The sequence below is a fragment of the Hyperolius riggenbachi genome, chromosome 3 (genome assembly GCF_040937935.1).
Source record: "Hyperolius riggenbachi isolate aHypRig1 chromosome 3, aHypRig1.pri, whole genome shotgun sequence".
In the NCBI taxonomy this organism is placed as follows: Eukaryota; Metazoa; Chordata; class Amphibia; order Anura; family Hyperoliidae; genus Hyperolius; species Hyperolius riggenbachi.
In genome coordinates, this window is record NC_090648.1 from 507,330,938 (window position 1) to 507,348,841 (window position 17,904).

A 17,904-nucleotide genomic window follows, 5' to 3' on the forward strand; every position below is an offset into this window, starting at 1 on the left:
TCACCTGGAAAAGAAACAATGCGGGCAAACATTTCACCTGGAAAAGAAACAATGCGGGCAAACATTTCACCTGGAAAAGAAACAATGCGGGCAAACATTTCACCTGGAAAAGAAACAATGCGGGCAAACATTTCACCTGGAAAAGAAAGCATTTACTCACCTGGCAGAAGTGTCCGGCCTCTGGCGCGCTGCTCCGTCCCGGGACCGTCTTGTTCCTCCTGCTCTGGTCTCCCGCGCTGACAGGGCTACGGCAAGATGGCGCCCGAAGCCCTGTACTAGTGACACAAATAGGTCTCCAGTACAGGGCTCCGGCAGCCATCTTGCCGTAGCCCTGCTCGCCTGCCGGTGTCGGAAACAGACACCGGAAGAGGAGGCTGGAGCGGGGCTGCGGGCAATGAACTGGCACGGCGTCTATAGACGCCGCTGCCAGTTCATTGAGGAGAGAGTGGCCAGAGTCCCGAGGCCGGGACGTCCCGCTGCTGAAAGCGGGAAGTTTCCCGGGACCTCATTAAGCCTGGGACAGCGGACCCCGAATCCGGGACGTGTCCCGGGCAATCCGGGACGTCTGGTCACTCTACCAGAGGCTGCATCACAGCAGAACACTCTCTGCTGCCATTCGCCGGCTCCCGATCCTGTGGGGTTCGGGGCCAAAGGGGGCCCCATGCTCTCATTATTGCAGGGGGACCCTATTCAGGCTCAGCGCAGAAATGCTAGCGTCGCGGGAAAACGCTGTGTTTTTGCCGTTAATGGAAGTCTATGGGCCGCAGGAAAAACCGCATATAAAAAAAACGCAGGTTTTGTTGCATAATATGCAAAAACGCATCAAAAACGCACATAATGTAAGTCAATGGAGATACAATGGTTTTTATATGCGTTTTTGTAAAACAAATTGTTGCTTCCTGTTCCTAGTTATCTGCATAAAAAGAAATTTAAAAATGCACGAAAAACTTTTATATGTGAACTGCAAATGCATTAAAACGCACGCAAAACGCTTGAAAAATGCATCTGCGGTAAAAAACGCTAACACAAATGCAGCAAAAACGCACACGATAAAAACCGCACAGGACATAAAACGCGACCTTTCATGTTATGTTATGTTGGCATCTACCCTAAGGCTACACAGTAGGACGTTGCGTTTGATGCAACATTAAAGAAAACCTATACTGAAAATTAAAAGTCAAAATAAACATACACAAGCCATACTTACCTCCTGTGTACTCTACTCCTCAATCTCTTTTTCCTCTCCTGCGTCCTGTTTGTCCACTGTGATCAATAGAATTCTCCGTCCTCCATTTTGAAAATGGCCATTACCCATAACAGCTTCCTGGTCAGCACACTGTTAAACTGTAATATCACCCACTTGAGCCATAGGGAAACATGGACACATCAGTTCTCCTCTCAGCTGTAACTGACAGCAACTGATATATAACTGACAGCAACTGATATATTTCAATTCTGACAAAATGTTGTCAGAACTGGAAGGGATAATTGTCAGAAGAAAATGGTGAGCTTCTGAGAGGAACTGATGGCAAGGTAACTATGTAATGTTCATTTGACGTTACCTCATGTGTTTATTTTAAATAATTTTACTCAGTACAGGTTCTCTTTAAGGTCGCACAATGCGGCCCTAACGCAACGCATATACACTTTCACAGTGCGACATTAAAGTAGCACGTTACAAAATGTATTTAGTATGGAATGAAAACGGAGCATGCAGAACTTTTAGGCTACTTACACACCAAGACGTTGCGTTTTAGGGGACGTTAATGTCGCATAACGTGCCCCTAACGCAACGCATGGTGGTGTTGAAGTTGGACCTCAGATTGAGCCGTGTTATGCAGCTCTCAAAGCAGCCGCTCCAGGTTAGTCATAGGAAGTCCAGATCTTTTTAAGGATTCGGATCATTTGAATCGGATCATTGAAAAGATTCGGATCTTTGAACCAAATCATTTGAATCATTTTACTAGGGAAGCAGACTGGGTGAAATGACTAGCAGGACAGGACTTTCCCTGCACTGTACATTCTGTATGTTCCTGTTTCTTCCAGACAGACATCCACTGTGAACCGAATCTTTCATTGTGATGATCCGGATGATTCGACTCACAAAAAAAGATCCGGATCAAATGAATGATTCCTTCATGAACCGGACAACACTACAGTCCTACCATGAGTCTCTGCAGTGCAGTGAATATTAATTAGCCATGTGGCTGGCCACAGAGGAGGAGGGGAGACCTCCTCCTCCAACATTACTGAGCATGTGCAAGCAGTCTAACGCTGTTTAGCCCAGTATAATGTACAGCATGCAGCACTTTGTTTAAAGGACAACTGTAGCAAGAGGTATGTGGAGGCTGCCATTTTTATTTCCTTTTAAGCAATACCAGTTGCCTGGCAGCCCTGCTGGTCTATTTGGCTGCAGTAGTGTCTGAATAACACCAGAAACAAGCATGCAGCTAATCTTGTCAGATCTGACAATGTCAGAAACACCTGATTTGCTTCATGCTTGTTCAGGGGCTATGGCAAATAGTATAAGAGGCAGAGGATCAGCAGGACTGTCAGGCAACTGGTATTGCTTAAAAGGAAATAAATATGGCAGCCTCCTTATCCCTCTCACTACAGTTGTCTTTTAAACGTGCTGCAATACTATGTAACGCAATGTGTGCACTGTGAACAGCACAATTGATTTTTAGAGATGGCCCAGCCTTGGAGAACTCATGGAGAAGCACATGGTCAGTTTGATCAGCTGATAAATTTGTAAGCCTCTGATTTGCTGGGAATTTTACAGTGCTGTGAGTTAGGCTGCGTTACTGGCTGCTGTAACGTGGGACTTTAACGTCCCACTGTGACCAGCCTTAAAAAAAAAAGAAAAGAAAAAAAAACATTACTGAGCATGTGCAATACAAGTAACGCAGCAGATTCATTGCTAAACGCACAGCATGCAGCACTTTCTAATAACGCTACACACTAACGCAACGTATGCACTGTGAATGTCGCACAGACTTTGCATTGCTGGGCGTTACTCTGCGTTAAAATGTTTTCTAACGTGTGACTTTAACGTTGCAGTGTGAAAGAGGCCTAAGCCTAGGGGCACCCTTAGCAGAAATGCAAGTATTGCATTGCTGCTAAGGGATGTCTATGGGCCACAGGAAAAAACGCATATAAAAACCGCATAAGCGTTTTGTATGCGTGCGTTTTCAGAAATGCTGGATTCATTGCTTAATATGCAAAAACGCATAAAAAACACATATAATGAAAGTCAATGGAAAGGCAATGGTATGCGTTTTCCATGCATTTTTATATGCGTTTTTGTAACAAAACAATTGAAAAATTCATACAAAACGCATATGTGTTTTGTATATGCGAACCGCAAACGCATTAAAACGCATGCAAAACGCACCTGCGGTAAAAAAAACGCTAACGCAAACGCACCAAAAACGCACATGACATAAAACAAGACCTTTCATGTTATGTTATGTGTGCATAAAAAAATGCATATGCGTTTTGTATGCGTGCTTTTTCAAAAACGCTGGTTTTGTTGCATAAATAATATGCAAAAACGCATCAAAAACGCACACATAATGAAAGTCAATGGAAACACAATGGTATGCAAGTCAATGTAAATGCAATGGTATGCATTTTTCATGCGTTTTACATTCGTTTTTATATGCGTTTTTGTAAAACAAATTATTTTGTGATGTATTTCCGCTTCCTGTTGCCTTTCTCGTTATTTGCAGAAAACGCAATTGAGAACCGCATGAAAAACGCATACAACCAGGGGCGTAGCAATAGGGGGTGCAGAGGTTGCGACCGCATCGGGGCCCCGAAGGGCCCTGCCTCAACTACAGTATTAGCTCTCTATTGGTCCTGTGCTCATAATAATCACTTCTATAGATACTTTGAATAGTGGTAATCATTAACAAACTGTTCCCCATCCCCTTCTTACACCTCTGACACTGTAGTTGCCATTGGAAGGTTTTGGTGCACCGTATTAATTGCTATGTATAGAGTGCTTGGGGGGCCCCATTGTAAAACTTGCATCGGGGCCCAGAGCTCCTTAGCTACGTCACTGCACAACACGCATATGTGAACCACATTAAAATGCACGCAAAACGCTTGAAAAATGCATCTGTGGTAAAAAAAAAAAAAAAAGGAAGGGCAGCAAAAACGCAGTAAAAACGCAAAAATGCACAAAAATATTGCATGACATAAAACGCAGCCTTTCATGTTATGTTATGTGTGCACCTACCCTGAGTCTAGCCACGCCCCTGTGCAGAGGAGGAACTTGCACTGCTAAAGCTGAGTACACACGTCCGATAACGATCGTTAGGAAATGGACGATAACGATATTTTGAACGATAATCGTGCGTTTCTAATTTTCCAACAATCAGTTTTTTGAACGATAACGATCGTTATCGTTCAATCCGGCCATCCAACCCGGCGGATATTTTTAACAGATAATCGTTCAATCGTTGTAGTGTGTACAAAGATCGTCCGATAACGGTTATCTGTGATATTCTACGCATGTTTGTAATTCCGAAAGTTTCGTTATTGAGATATTTTGAAACGGTAATAACGAACGTTATAAATACTGTGCATTAATGCGTTGTCATTGCATAAATGTAACGTTCATAAGAACGAACGGTTGTAATATGAAATATAGTAGTGTTTTGAACATCGTTACATGTGTACTACGTCGGCCAATTTTTAATAGCGTCACATCCGTTTGCGCACGCATTTTTTATTGGTCGTCCAGTACTTTTTAGAAAAATCGTTCATTATTCACTTCTCATTTTAATATCGTGCATATGTCACGAATCGTTCGTTTCGAACGATCTTTATCGGACGTATACGAACCTTAATACTTATTGAATTAGTTACAAAACTCAGACCCAGAAAGTTTAGGTGGAAGAGATAACTTACTAAACCCCTCTGTGAATTCCTCTAAAGTCAGGAAGCCATTGCCGTCAGCATCCAGCGTGTCAAACACCTTCTCCAGCTCTTCCGGGCTCAGCGGCAGCTCTCCGGGCAATCTCTGCAGGAGAAATGTCATCCGTTTCAGTTGCATTGCACTAAAAACATTTATTGTTTTTATGTCAGATACTTAAAGGGAACCTAAAGTTAGGAGAATATGTAGGCTGCCATATTTATTTAATTTTAAACAATACCAGTTGCCTGGCTGTCCTGCTGATCCTCTGCCTCTAATACTTTCAGCCACAGACCCCCCGAACAAGCATGCAGATCAGGAGTTTGGCCCAGTGCACACCAAAACCGCTAGCAGATCCTGAAAACGCTAGAGGTTTTTGAAGCAGATTTTCAGAGGCATGATTAGGCCCCATTCACAATTGAGCGTTTTGCCGGCGGTTTCGGCAAAACGCTCAAACGCTAGTGCTTTTTAAAGCGCTAGGGTAATAAAAGTCTATGGGCCCGTTCTCATTTGGGCGATTTGCGTGAATTGATGCAAATCGCCCAAAACCGCTAAACGCAAACGCGTAGCCTGCACCATTTTAAGGTGATTTCCCGCCGATCGCGTTTCAGTGCTATCGAAGCACAAAACGCGATCGCTAAAAAAAAAAATCGCCAGCTGTGAACGGTGATTTTTTGGCGTTAATCGCCAAAAAACGCCAGAGCAAAACGCTAGCAAAATCGCTAGCGTTTTGCGCTCAGCAAGTGTGAATAGGCCCTAAGAGAGGTTTTCTAAACATGTCTAGCGTTTTCTGTAGTGTTTTTGTGTAGCAGATTACAAATATTGTTATAGTAAAGCTGTTACTGAACAGCTACTGTAACAAAAACGTCTGCAAAACCGCTCTGATGTAGCGCATTTCAGAGCGGTTTTCCACTTTCCTATACTTTACATTGAGGCAGAAACACATCTGCAAACCGCAAAAGTGCAGCAGGACCCACGTTTGCGGTTTGCTAAAAACCTCAAACCGCTGGTGTGCAGTGTGCACCATCCCATAGAGATACATTAGCCAAGCGGTTTCACAGGCGGAAGCAGTTTGCGAAACGCTACAAAAACCGCCCGGTGTGCACCAGGCCTTTCTGATATTATTGTCAGATCTGACAAGATTAGCTGCATGCTTGTTTCTGGTGTGATTCAGACACTACCGCAGCCAAATAGTTCAGCTGGGCTGCCAGGCAACTGGTGCTGTTTATAAGAAAATAAATATGGCAGCCTCCGTATACCTCTCACTTCAGGTTGCATTTAAAGAGAGAATAAGGGCTTGATTCACAAAGCGGTGCTAACTGTTAGCACGCCTGTGAAAACCCCTTTAGCACGTCTAAACGAGCTTTTTGCGCGTAAAACTTTATGCGCGCAAAACTTTATGCACTGCACAGAGCACAGGGCGCTCCACACGAAGTGCCCATTAAAGCCTATGGGACTTAGCGCGCATAAGACTTTGCGCGCGTAAAACTTTACGCGTGCAAAGTTAGCGCGCGATCTGATTGAGAGATCCGGTGCTAACCTACTGGTTAGCATGTCTAAAGACTTTAGACGTGGTAAGTAGGTTAGCACCGCTTTGTGAATCAAGCACTAAAAGTGTTATAGAATGTAAGTAGGCAAAAACAATCACTTCTAACAAATGGATGGTCAATATGAATGCAAATAATCAAGTTGGTACAAATGGTATGCATATTTATTTCATTTTAACAATACCAGTCTTGCTGATGCTCTGATAATTTTAGCCACAGACCCTGAACCCGCATGCAGCAGATCAGGTACTCTGAGTCGGCTGACCCAGGTTTTACTGGGATTAGCCATATGCTTGTTCCAGGGTTTTGACTCAGGCACTACTTATGCCAGAGGATCAACAGGGCTGCCAGGCAACTGGCATTGTTTAAAAGAAAATAAATATGGCAGCCTCCATACCCCCCTCACCTCGGGTTCCCTTAATAGGGAACCTGAAGTGAGAGGGCTATGGAGGCTTCGCATAGCCAATACAAGTGGATGGGCCTGTTTCCACTTGTCCGTATTGCTGAGCGTTTTTGTGTGCGGGGAAATTCTGCACGGCAGAGCCGTCAGAATTCGCTCCCCGCACACCGCTATGCGAATCGCATGCAATGCAGTCAATAGGGAAATCGCATGCGTATTTGGCATGCGTATTTTCCCGCGATTTCGTATATAAACTAAATGAACACAGGCAATGACATGGTTAAAATCGCATATACCCTAACCTATGCGAAATCGCAGCAAAATACGCATGCTGAATCGCATCCGGCGATTCCGCACCGCAATAGTGGATACGGGCCCTTAGTCTTTTTCTCAAGTCTGAAGACCCCAGCCATATCTCATTTCATCCATCTGATGACATGCTAGCATGTACCATTTTCCAAGAGAAAAAGTAGCATGCTTAACCACTTTGCATCCAGACCTTGTTTTCAACTTATTGACCAGAGTAGTTTTGACAGTTTAGCTATGTCCCTATTTAATCAGAAATAACTTTATCCCTACTTATGACACAGAAATGAAATATATATTGTTTTTTTCAAGACAAACTAGGCTTTCATTATATGCCATTTTTTTTCCCTCAAACAATTTTGTTTTCTATGAATTTTATTTGGAAAACACAGAAAAAATAGAAAAAACATGTATTTCTCAGTTTTACCAATTCCAGTTTAAAAATAAAAAGTGCTACTGTAGATAAAAAACACAAATTTTGTTTGGCTATTCTTACTGCTTATCACAAAACTTAGATTATGTTCCTGTCACAATTTATGGTGAAGATATTTGATTCTGAAATAATGCTACGGAGTCTGTTTTTCACTATGAAATGAGAAAATACAAGTATTTTTAATAGTAAAAATCAATCTCATTCGCTCAGGAAACTTATATTCCCATTCACCAATTAGTCCTGCATCAGATAGTACCAAAAATGTGCACAGGAGCAAGCCCAATCCTGCACAGCACTGCTTCTGCTACAAGACGTATATCTACTGACCTGTGGCTTAGATGAAGTCCCAGAGGACGTATATCTACTGACCTGTGGACTAAGTGGTTAAGGATTTGTAGCATGCCAAAAGCCAACTCACCATGGCGGGGAATTGAACCCAGGTCTCAGTGTGTGGCAGTGCTGCTCGTAATGGAAAAATCTACGCTTACGGATCATTACGCGTAATTTTACGCTATTACGCATTACGCAATTACGGTTACGGCATAGGAAATTATCTACGGTACATCACTGTAATTACGCGTAAACTTACGCAATTACGCGTAAGGATACCGTAATGAAGGTGCTTACACTACGATGTTACGCGTAGTGCCGTAATACCCATTAATGCGTATTTTTTGACGCATGCGGACGATATGTACGCAATAGCCGTCAATGTGACAGTTATTGCGTACATATCATTCGTATGCGTCAAAACGTACGCTTATACTGAAGGGCGGGAGAAGATACTATTGGTTGCTTAGGATGTTGACTGATTGGCTACTCTTAGAAAATGGGAGATTTTACGTTAGTAATTACGCGTAAAATTACGCGCAAGTGTTCGTAAAATTACGCATGCCTAGCAATTACGGTAGACAGTGTAATTACGATACCACTTACGGTCTTACACGTAAATAATTACGCGTAAGACCGTAAGTTACGCGTAACGCTTACGCGTAAATTTACATTGAATTACGATGCGTAATTACGCTCATGCGTAATTTCGGCCCAGCACTGGTGTGTGGTAGGTAACTGACTTACCCACTATACCACCAACAACACTACATACTGAAGCCAGCCTAGCATGTACCATTATGATCAATCCAAGAGAAAAAGTAGCATGCTTAAGGATTTGTAGCATGTCAAAAGCATGTCAAAAGCCAACTCACCGTGGCTGGGAATTGAACCCAGGCTGGGCATTGAACCTAGGTCTCAGTGTGTAGTAGGTAACTGACTTAACCAGTATACCACCAACAACACTACATGCTAAAGCCAGCCTAGCATGTACCATTATGATCAATCCAAGAGAAAAAGTAGCGTGCTTAAGGATTTGTAGCATGTCAAAAGCCAACTCACTGTGGCTGTGAATTGAACCCAGGCTGCGCTGGGAATTGAACCCAGGTCTCAGTGTGTGGTAGGTAACTGACTCAACCACTATGCCACCAACAATACTACATGCTGAAGCCAGCCTAGCATGTACCATTGTGATATACCCAAGAGAAAAATGAGCTCTCTCTCTCTCTCCCTAGGACTTGATGCCATTGAACTGAATTTTCAGCTTAAAACCATCAACGGATACCGGCAGAATTTCACAGGCCTTTTTGGAATTCCGTCAGATTGAAATGGCAATTCCGTTCCGACCAAACGGAACGAAATGAGCAATTTCCGCCTAAAAATTCCGGAAAATACAATTCCGCGGAAAGCGGTGACCATCCCTACGAGAGAGAGAGAGAGAGAGAGAGAGAAAGAGAGAGAGAGAGAGAGATGAATCTACCTGGCTATCTGGGATTCTCTTCGGACAACTGTTGAACACAAAAGGCAAGGCCATGCCTGGCTACAAATCCTTAAGCAAGCTAATTTTTCTCTTGGAGTGATCATAATGGTACATGCTAGGCTGGCTTCAGCATGTAGGGTTGTTGGTGGTATAGCGGTTAAGTCAGTTACCTACCACACACTGAGACCTAGGTTCAATTCCCAGCCATTGTATGTAAGCTGGCTTTTGAAAAACTACAATTCAAGATGATACCCTCCTCCCTGGAGGAGGAGGAGGAGGAAGGGAGATAGAGAAGGAGAGAGAGAGGGAGAGAGAGAGAGGGAGAGAGGGAGAGGGAGAGGATATTTCCGGAATTTCGTACAAATCCGGCGGAATTTTCATAGCGACGGAATTTAACACTGACGGAATCCGTGATTTCCGGCGTAACGGAATTTGCTGGTTCCGATCATCCCTACTCAAGACACCACTACAGGGCATCATAGATATGAGACACAGCAAAGAATCCCTGATCATTGTACCACTGACACATTGTTTGCACGCTCCGCTCCACAAGCCAGGGGACACAGGAAGTCTTGAGCAGCGCACTCTGCACACCATGTTGCAGGGGATGGGGGGGGGACACAGGTAGTCCTGAGCAGCGCACTCTGCACACCATGCTGCAGGGGATGGGGGGGGGGGACAGGTAGTCCTGAGCAGCGCACTCTGCACACCATGTTGCAGGGGATGGGGGGGGGGGGGGACAGGTAGTCCTGAGCAGCGCACTCTGCACACCATGTTGCAGGGGTGGGGGCACAGACACAGCCGGTAGGCAGCTGGAAAGAGCAGGATCATTAGTGCACAATCCTTACCTTCCTCTGCCAGTAACATAACCTGCTCCACCCTCTGTTCTGCCCCACTGACTCGCATATAAGCCGAGGGGGGCAACTCATTTTTTTGTGCTGAAAAATTAGGCTTATACGCAAGTATATACAGTACACAAACAGCACAACTGTCCACAGCGTTCTGTATATGGACTTCCTGGGTATGACGGAATCTCCAGCCAAGAACTAATTTAAAGTACGGTAAAACCTTGGATTGAGAGTAACTTGGTTTAAGAGCGCTTTGCAAGGCAAGCAAAAATGTTCATGAAATTTTGGCTGGATAAGCCAGCAACGTCTTGATATACAAGCACAGAACATTTATCACACCTAGTGTTGGGCGAACACCTAGATGTTCGGGTTCGCGAACGTTCGCCGAACATCGCCGCGATGTTCGGGTGTTCGCGCCGAACTCCGAACATAATGGAAGTCAATGGGGACCCGAACTTTCGTGCTTTGTAAAGCTTCCTTACATGCTACATACCCCAAATTTGCAGGGTATGTGCACGTTGGGAGTGGGTACAAGAGGAAAAAAAATATTTGAAAAAGAGCTTATAGTTTTTGAGAAAATTGATTGTAAAGTTTCAAAGGAAAAACTGTCTTTTAAATGTGGAAAATGTCATGTTTCTTTGCACAGGTAACATGCTTTTTGTCGCCATGCAGTCATAAATGTAATACAGAGAAGAGGTTCCAGGAAAAGGGACCGGTAACGCTAACCCAGCACAAGTAGCAGAACACGTGATGGAACAGGAGGAGGCGCAGGAGGAGAAGGCCACGCTTTTTGAGACACAACATCCCAGGCCTTGCATGAGGACAAATAGCGTGCGGATATAGCAATGCTTTTTGCCGCCATGCAGTCATAAATGTAATAAAGATGAGAGGTTCAATAAACAGGGACCGGAAACGCTAACCCAGCAGCAGCACACGTGATGGAACAGGAGGAGGCGCAGGAGGAGAAGGCCACGCTTTTTGAGACACAACATCCCAGGCCTTGCATGAGGACAAATAGCGTGCGGAGCGGTGTACTACTATTCCCAGCAGACACAGAGTGGCAGTAAACAGAATGCTATATAGTGTGGCTGAGCGAGGTACACAGAGTGGCAGTAAACAGAATGCTATATAGTGTGGCTGAGCAAGCGGTGTACTACTATTCCCAGCAGACACAGAGTGGCAGTAAACAGAATGCTATATAGTGTGGCTGAGCAAGCGGTGTACTACTATTCCCAGCAGCGACACAATGACTGGGGGGACCCTGGCTAGCGTGGCTGGAGCGCGAACTACCCTGCCTGCCTACCCAAAGCTAAACCCACAGACAAATGGTGGAAATATGACGTGGTTCGGGTATTTATTTACCCGAACCACGTGACAGTTCGGCCAATCAGAGCGCGTTCGGGTCCGAACCACGTGACCCGTTCGGCCAATCACAGCGCTAGCCCATGCGCTCTTAGTTCGGCCATGCGGCCAAACGGTTTGGCCGAACACCATCAGGTGTTCGCCCGAACTCGAACATCACCCGAACAGGGTGATGTTCTGCAGAACCCGAACAGTGGCGAACACTGTTCGCCCAACACTAATCACACCTAGTAGCCAATGGTTCTTCTTCCTTTGACGCTGCAGGATTGTACTTAATCTGAGTGTAGGAACTCTACAATGCTGCATGTCCATGAAATCTTCAAACGTAGGCAAAAGCAAGTGTCATTGGATAAGTTTCTTGTTCAAAGGATCCAACCAGCTTTTTTATCTGCAGTTTTTCCTGGATTCTGCAGCACATTACAGAGTACATAGTCATGTCACTGACTGTCCTCAGAGGAGCTCACACTCTAATCCTACCATAGTCATAGTCTTATGTCCTGCCATATTATTATTATGTATTTATATAGCAGTGACATCTTCTGCAGCACATTATAGAGTACATAGTCATGTCACTGACTGTCCTCAGAGGAGCTCACACTCTAATCCTACCATAGTCAGTCTAATGTCCTACCATATTATTATTATGTATTTATATAGCACTGACATCTCCTGCAGCACATTACAGAGTACATAGTCATGTCACTGACTGTCCTCAGAGGAGCTCACAATCTAATCCTTGTCATAGTCATAGTCTAATGTCCTACCATATTATTATTATGTATTTATATAGCACTGACATCTTCTGCAGCACATTACAGAGTACTTAGTCATGTCACTGACTGTCCTCAGAGGAGCTCACACTCTAATCCTGCCATAGTCATAGTCTAATGTCCTACCATATTATTATTATGTATTTATATAGCACTGACATCTCCTGCAGCACATTACAGAGCACATAGTCATGTCACTGACTGTCCTCAGAGGAGCTCACACTCTAATCCCTACCATAGTCATAGTGTAATGTCCTACCATATTATTATTATTATGTATTTATATAGCACTGACATCTTCTGCAGCACATTACAGAGTACATAGTCATGTCACTGACTGCCCTCAGAGGAGCTCACACTCTAATCCTACCATAGTCATAGTCTAATGTCCTACCATATTATTATTATGTATTTATATAGCACTGACATCTTCTGCAGCACATTACAGAGTACGTAGTCATGTCACTGACTGTCCTCAGAGGAGCTCACACTCTAATCCTGTCATAGTCATAGTCTTATGTCCTGCCATATTATTATTATGTATTTATATAGCAGTGACATCTTCTGCAGCACATTACAGAGTACATAGTCATGTCACTTAGGGCCCATTCACACCTGAGCGGGAATCGCACGATTCCCGCTCGCGGCAAACCGCTAGCGGTTCTGCAAGAACCGCTACACATTGTAGCCAGTGGCCGTGTTCTCACTGCCGCGGTTGCGGTTAGCGATAACCGCAACCGCGTTGCATGCAGCGGTTTGCCGGCGACGAGCGTTCCGCGATTTGCGATCGTGATTAGCGTGCATAGCACGCTAATCGCGATCGCTCCAAAACCGCCGCAGTGTCCAGTGATTTTTCCGCGCTAATCGCGGGAAAATCACTCCCGCAGAACGCCGGCGGTAATCGCCGGCGTTCTGCGATTGTAAGTGTGAATGGGCCCTGACTGTCCTCAGAGGAGCTCACAATCCAATCCCTATCATAATATCAGTAAAACTGTAAACTTTTCAAATACTTCAAAGCCAATGACAGAAAGTGAAAAAGGCACTAATGAGTCGACAGATCAAACCATACTAATTATGATGATTATTATGATGATGATGATGATTATTATTATTATCACTATTATACTTATATTGGAATTGGATAGTTATCTGCAATGCACTGCGCTGAAAATGATGAACAGGCTGAAAAATAATACTTTATGTATTACCAGTGAAACCTTAAAGGAATACTTAAGTCAGCAAAAAAAAAAAAAATGACTTCTACTCAGCCGGGGCTCTCCTCAGCCCCCTGCAGCTGAACGGTGCCCTCGCCGTGTCTCTCCGATGCGCCTGGACTCGCCGGCGGGCACTTCCGGTTTGGCCGTCACCGGCGGACAGGCTGGGAACGCGGCTAATTAGCCCCGTTTCCGGCCGCAATAGCTCCCTCTATAATGCTATTGCAGCCGGGAACGCGGCTAATAAGCCGCGTTCCCAGCCTGTCCGCCGGTGACGGCCAAACCGGAAGTGCCCGCCGGCGAGTCCAGGCGCATCGGAGAGACACGACGAGGGCACCGTTCAGCTGCAGGGGGCTGAGGAGAGCCCCGGCTGAGTAGAAGTCATTTTTTTTGCTGACTTAAGTATTCCTTTAAGGGCTCGTTTCCACTATAGCGAATCCGCATGCGGGCACTGCATGCGGATTCGCATAGTCAATGTAAGTGGATGGGGCTGTTTCCACTTGTGCGGCGGCGGGAGCGTTTTTCGGTGCGGCAGAAATCTGCACGGCAGAGCCATCAGATTTCGCGTGCGGGAGGAATGCGGGCGAATCGCCGCTAATGCATTTAATAGGGAAATTGCATGCGGATTTGTCATGCGGATTTCCCCGCGATTTTGCGTGCGATTTCGCATGGTTTGCTATGGAGCTTTAGTCAGGCAGTGACATGGTTAAATTCGCCTGGCTCCTTGCCATGCGAAATCGCATGCGAAATAGCAGCTAAATCCGCATGCGGAAACGCAGCCGCATGCAATTTCTTCTGCGGTGGAATCCAGGCGATTCCGCACCGCAACAGTGGAAACGAGCCCTAAACCATTAGAACACATCACAGCTAAGAAAAAGCGGGTGCAAAAAAATAAATAAATACATAAATGAAAAAATTGGCACAGCTAACCTTAGAAAGTGAATTGTTTTTACTTAGTTTAGTTTTCAACCCTTGTCAAAATTAGTAAAGTATATATAATCTAAAATCTAAAAATAAAATGTATGTGATATATATATCAGTTTATTTATCTACGTATTTATTTTGTTTAATTTTATTTTTGTTGTAAAACGTAGTTGGTACATTTGAGCCTTGAAGCGAACCTGAACTCAGAACTTTCTCTATGCTCTAAAAAAAATAAAAATGCAACAGCATTATAAACTTTAAAGAAAAACATTTCTTTGTTACAGCTGATACAAATCCTGCAATAAATCTGCAGTGTGTCTAATTCCTGCTTTCATGGAAGCAGACCTGGGGATAACATCCTATGTTTACCAATTAGCTCTCAGTTGACACAGGGGAGGGATCAAATTACAATTTGTCCTTAGTCACAGATGAGGAGGAATTAGACAGGCTAAACTCTCTAAATACATACAGGGTGCGTTTCTCTGTTTTCCTTCTATCCTGTGCAAGAGTTCAGGTCCACTTTCAAGGCCACCTGAAGTGAGAAGAACATGGAGGTTGCCATATTTATTTCCTTTTAAACAATACCAGTTGCCTGGCAGCCCTGCTGGTCTTTTTGGCTGCAGTAGTGTCTAAAGGTGGCCATACATGGTACCATTTTTCATTTTTTTTCAATTAGATAATTTAGTTCGATTATTCCATTAGATGAAATATAAAGATTTTTCCAGCATGTCCGATCAGATTTTTCATAAAAAAAACGGTTAATCGTTCAAATTTCTTGATAGAAAAAAAATATTTTCAACTTTCATTCGATTCAATCATTTAGATCGAATAAACGGGAAAATCAAATGATTTTATTGTATCGTGTATGGCCACCATAAGTCATTCACACACATGAAACAAGCATGCAGCAAATCCAGTCAGACTTCAGTCAGAAACACCTGATCTGCATGCTTGTTCAGGGGCTGTGGCTGAACGTATTAGAGGCAGAGGACGAGCAGGGCTGCCAGGCAATAAGCATGGCTTAAATGAGAACTGTAGTGAGCGGTATATGGAGGCTGCCATATTTATTTCATTTTAAGCCATACCAGTTGCCTGGCCGCCCTGCTGGTCTATTTGGCTGCAGTAGTGTCTGAATCACACCAGAAACAAGCATGCAGCTAATCTGGTCGGATCTGACAATAACATCAGAAACACCTGATCTGCTGCATGCTTGTTCAGGGGCTATGGCTGAAAGTATAGGAGGCAGAGGATGAGCAGGGTAGCCAGGCAACTGGTATTGCTTAAATGGAAACAAATATGGCAGCCTCCATATAACTCTCACTACAGTTCTCCTTTAAAAGACAATGGGCCTGATTCTATTCACTTTTTCTTCAAAGTTGTCTCCTAGGTGATACTTCACATTCTATCAATAAAATGCCTTTTAAGCTACCAGCAAGCAAGAGAACACTCAAAATAATTTTACGGTACTTTTTTACCTCCTTTTTGGTACTTTTTCAATTGCAGAAAGCTGAAAAGTTATTTTAAAAAGAGGATGAAACTTATATCCTAGGAGGAAACTTAGGAGAAATAGTGACTAGAATCGGGCCCAATGCCTTATGTTATATTTTGTTGTGTATTTGTTATATTTTGTTGTGTATTTGTTATATTTTGGTTTCCAAAATAATAAAATGTTTGAAACTAAAAGCAAATAAATGTCATTTCCCTCTCACTTCAGTTGTCCTTGAATATTGTACCGTTCCATACTGTATTGCAAAACTTTAAAGGATACCCGAGGTGACATGTGACATGATGAGATAGACATGGGTATGTACAGTACCTAGCACACACATAACTATGCTGTGTTCCTTTTTTTTCTTTCTCTGCCTGAAAGAGTTAAATATCAGGTATGTAAGTGGCTGACTCAGTCCTGACTCAGACAGGAAGTGACTACAGTGTGACCCTCACTGATAAGAAATTCCAACAATAAAACAGGGGAAAATCTTATCAGATTCACTGTAGTCACTTCCTGTCTGAGTCAGGACTGAGTCAGGCACTCACATACCTGATGTTTAACTCTTTCAGGCAGAGAAAGAGAAAAAAGAACACAGCCTGGTTATTTGTGTGCTAGGCACTGTACATACACATGTCTATCGCATCATGTCACATGTCACTTCGAATATCCTTTAAGGAACACCTAAACTACGACATGGGTTTACCGGTATAATGACTCCGCTGGGATCGTTGGATAATCATCTTACCTGCATATCGCCGCGGGTAATAAAACCTTTATCCTCGATGTCACAGATCTGAAAAAACTCGTACGCTTTCCCCAGCATGGTCTGTCGCCCCGGGTCTGATCCCTGCGACCAGTCCGGCGCGTCTTTTCGGCTATCCTCCTCCGGTCGCTTTGGTTGCGTCCCTTGAAGCGTCGAAGAACTCTCCGAAGCAGCCATCGCCGCGTCTGATATCATCGGAAAGCCTCAAACTCCGGTTCACAACCTAGACGTTGAAGGTAGAGAAAAATAAATAAATAACTGAAAGTGCGGTCGTCGAGTCTCCCATTGATGCTTCTGATCATCTCCTAGCAACCGTCTCTTTAATTAGCCACGAAAGCCGGGGAGGAAAAAAATAAAATAAATTAAAGTAGAAGGGCTTTTTGAAAACCCCTGTTCATGATGTACCCTTAATAAACCAGAAAACAACACACGGCAAACCCAGGAGCTCAGAATACAAAAAGAAAGGAAGATAATTATCCGGACGGCACATGGGATCGTACAAACGTCCGATAGTTGTCCTCCTGCAGCTGATTGCGGCTCAGTCAATGGTGCACGACGCGTACAACCTTTTATCGGAAAAAATAATGACTACAGAAGCCGGGAATATTCTTGTAAGGTTCCAGGAGAATTCAATCTCAACCCCAGTTATTTTGGAGCGACAGAAAAGAACCATAATTACACCATGCTATAATATGTGGACTTGGTACTAAACAGACCTATACTGTGAAATGAATTACCAACCATGGATTGGAACTGACCTTTCATAACTCCCGTCTTAGTGGTGACCTTCCTCTGACATTACAACTTGTGCTGAAATTTAAAGGGAACCTGTACTGAGTAAAATTCTTTAAAATAAACACATGAGGTAACTTCAAATGAACATTAAATAGTTACCTCATCATCAATTTCTCTCAGAAGCTCACCATTTTCTTCTGACAATGATCCCTTCCAGTTCTGACAACATTTTGTCAGAACTGAAATATATCAGTTGCTGTCAGTTATAGCTGAGTGGACAACTGATGTGCCCAGTAATGTCCATGTTTCCCTATGGGCTCTTTCACATTAGGGCAGATTTTTAGCGTTAACGCAAACGGCTAACGTTTGCGTTAACCAA

At 43.8% G+C, this 17,904-nt stretch overlaps 1 protein-coding gene across 2 annotated transcripts in view; it reads right to left on the bottom strand.

Moving 5' to 3' along the window:
- CRACR2A (calcium release activated channel regulator 2A) overlaps positions 1–17,904 on the bottom strand; it is a 181,731-nt gene that overhangs the window by 89,256 nt on the left and 74,571 nt on the right. For both annotated transcript variants that reach the window (XM_068273131.1, XM_068273130.1), the window contains exons 2-3: positions 16,773–17,013; positions 4,918–5,029 (exon numbers count right to left, since the gene is read on the bottom strand). In XM_068273131.1, the coding sequence (XP_068129232.1) occupies positions 4,918–5,029; positions 16,773–16,985 (325 nt within the window). In that variant the 5' untranslated portion in view covers positions 16,986–17,013. The remainder of the gene's footprint in view (positions 1–4,917; positions 5,030–16,772; positions 17,014–17,904) is intronic.